This window comes from Microtus ochrogaster, chromosome 6, assembly GCF_000317375.1.
Source record: "Microtus ochrogaster isolate Prairie Vole_2 chromosome 6, MicOch1.0, whole genome shotgun sequence".
Lineage (NCBI taxonomy): Eukaryota > Metazoa > Chordata > Mammalia > Rodentia > Cricetidae > Microtus > Microtus ochrogaster.
The window spans coordinates 357,079-359,459 of NC_022013.1; the positions used below are offsets into that span (position 1 = coordinate 357,079).

The following is a 2,381-nucleotide window of genomic DNA, read 5'->3' on the forward strand; positions in this document are numbered from 1 at the left end:
CACCAATGAACCTGGCATGGTGGTGCAAGTCTGCACTGACAGAACTCGGGTTGTGGAGCAGGAGGATTGCTGGTTCATCCTTGCCTGCGTAGCAAGTTTAAGGCCATGTCTTTTCTGCTATGGAGGACTGCAGCTTAGACCCATGAGGTGGTATTCTTTCTTAGTATTTCAAGACTGGGTTTCTCTGTGTAGCCTTGGCTGTCCTATAGCCCATACTGGCCTTGAACTCAGAGATCTGCCTGCCTCTGCCTCCTGATTACTGAGATTAAAGTTGCATGCCACCACCACCCAGTCTGTAAGTGCTTTTGACAGGTGTACTGTCCTAGAGGTGAGAAAAGGAACTGCAACAGAAATGAGGGGAAATGAAGACTTTCTCAGCCTGTATACAATATATATAAAATATCACAGGAGACACTATAAACACTCAGGAACTTCTCAGCAATAACAAAAGCTTACCAAAGCCAGCTGTGATGGCTCAGTGTGTACTTTAGAGGCTGAGGCAGGAGGATTTCTGTGTGCTGAAGACTGAAAACTGTGTGTTTCATGTTAGCTTGAGCTACATACTGAGACCCATCTCAATAAACCAATGCAAATAAATAAACAAAATTGTAACAGCTCTGCCTACTGCTGAGTAATATGCACAGAAGTACGTTCCTGAAATACAGAGCCCTGGGTCTACCCCATGAAACTGGGCACGGGCGGCACATGTCTGTCATCGCAGCAGCAAGGAGGTGGGGACTGAACCCAGGCCACGTGTGTGCTAGGAAAGAGCTCTACAGCTGAGGACAATCCTCCCAGCCCGGAACTTGTCTTTGGAGTCCAGGAGCCTTGACCAGGCCTGAGGGTGTGGCTCAGTTGGCTCAGTGCTCGCCTGTTACAGAAGAAGCCCTAGTTCTAATTTTCATCCCTGTTTAAAACTCAGGCATGGTGGGAGATACCTGTCACCCCAGCTCTAGGGAAAACAAGCAAGAGGTCAGGAGTTCAAGGTCATCCTCAGTTACAGAAGGAGTTCAGTATCAGCCTGGGTGTAGGAGACAACACCAACACCACCTGCTTATCTTTCTGTTTTTCTCTCCAGGGCTGGGAGACCACAGCCTGCTGTGTCTTCTAATTGACAGGAGTTGAGGGATGGGGGGAAGTACCTTAAAAGAAGCCACTCCAGGGTCAGAGATGCCTGGTGGGTGCTGCCCAGTGCCATAGCCTGCATAGCTTATCACCCATGGCTCGTGGAAGGTCACCCACAGCTTCACACGGTCCCCAAAAGTAGAGAAGCAGAAGGCTGCATAGTCCAGGAAGGCATCCACCACACTCTCGTTCTGCCACCCGCCTTGATCCTGCAGGGCCTGGGGCAGGTCCCAGTGGAACAGCGTAGCCATGGGCTCGATGTGGGAGTCCAGCAGGCTGTCTATCAGTCTGTTGTAGTAGGTGACACCTTGCAGGTTGGGGCTGCTCTTCTGCCCAGTGGGGAACAGTCGGGACCAGGAGATGGAGAATTTGTACACCCCAGCCCTGAGGCCTCGGAGCAGGGCCACATCGGAGGCTGGTTTGTGGTAACTGTCACTGGCCACCTTTGCTGTCGCTTGGCCCTTGGCAGCGTTCAGGTCACTGTAGCGGTCCCAGATGCTCGGCCCTCTGCTGCCTTCTGCCCAGGCTCCTTCCACACTAAAGGCTCCCGTAGACATGCCCCAGAGGAATCCTTCTGGGAACACATCTTGCAGGAAGGCATCCCTTTCTGCCCTAGACTGGTTAGCAAAGGCTGCCCAGACTCTCTGGTAGGCTGAGACGGGGGAAGAGGGCACAGCTGCTGTCTCCTGCTGCTGCTCAGTCTGAAAGGCCAGGCTGTCGGTTAGAGAACAAGATGGGCTGTGGGGTAGAGCGACATCAAGGGACACAATTAATGATTGAGTTACAAATGCCCTTAATCTCAGCACTCAGGAGGCAGATGCGGACAGATGTCTGTCAATGTGAGTACAGCCTGGTGTGCAGAGTGAGTTCCAGGCCAGTCAGGGCTGCACAGTGAAACCTTAAGAAGATGAAAGGAGAAGGACAAAGAGGAGGAAGAGAAGTAGTAGAGAAAGGAAGGATGGACAAAAGAAGCAAAGAAGGAAAGAAGGAAGAAAGAAAGGAAGGAAAAGAAAGAAAGTAAAGGAGGGGCAGAATGAGGAGGGAGGGTCAGGAATAGGAGGGCTAGGAAGATGAGGGCCATGAACAGGACAGTCAGGAGGAGGAGGTTCAGAAGGAGGAGGATCAGGAGGAGGAGGTTCAGAAGGAGGAGGATCAGGAGGAGGAGGTTCAGGAAGAGGAAGGTCAGGAGGAGGAGGTTCAGAAGGAGGAGGGTCAGGAGGAGGAGGTTCAGAAGGAGGAGGGTCAGGAGGAGGAGG

General features: G+C 52.1%; 1 protein-coding gene across 1 annotated transcript in view; it reads right to left on the bottom strand.

Moving 5' to 3' along the window:
* The window catches only part of LOC101980593 (lactase-phlorizin hydrolase-like), a 46,070-nt gene that overhangs the window by 31,611 nt on the left and 12,078 nt on the right, over window positions 1–2,381 (bottom strand). Inside the window, 2 exon segments of the mRNA XM_013346652.1 lie at window positions 778–871; window positions 1,143–1,863. Coding sequence (XP_013202106.1) covers window positions 778–871; window positions 1,143–1,863 — 815 coding nt within the window.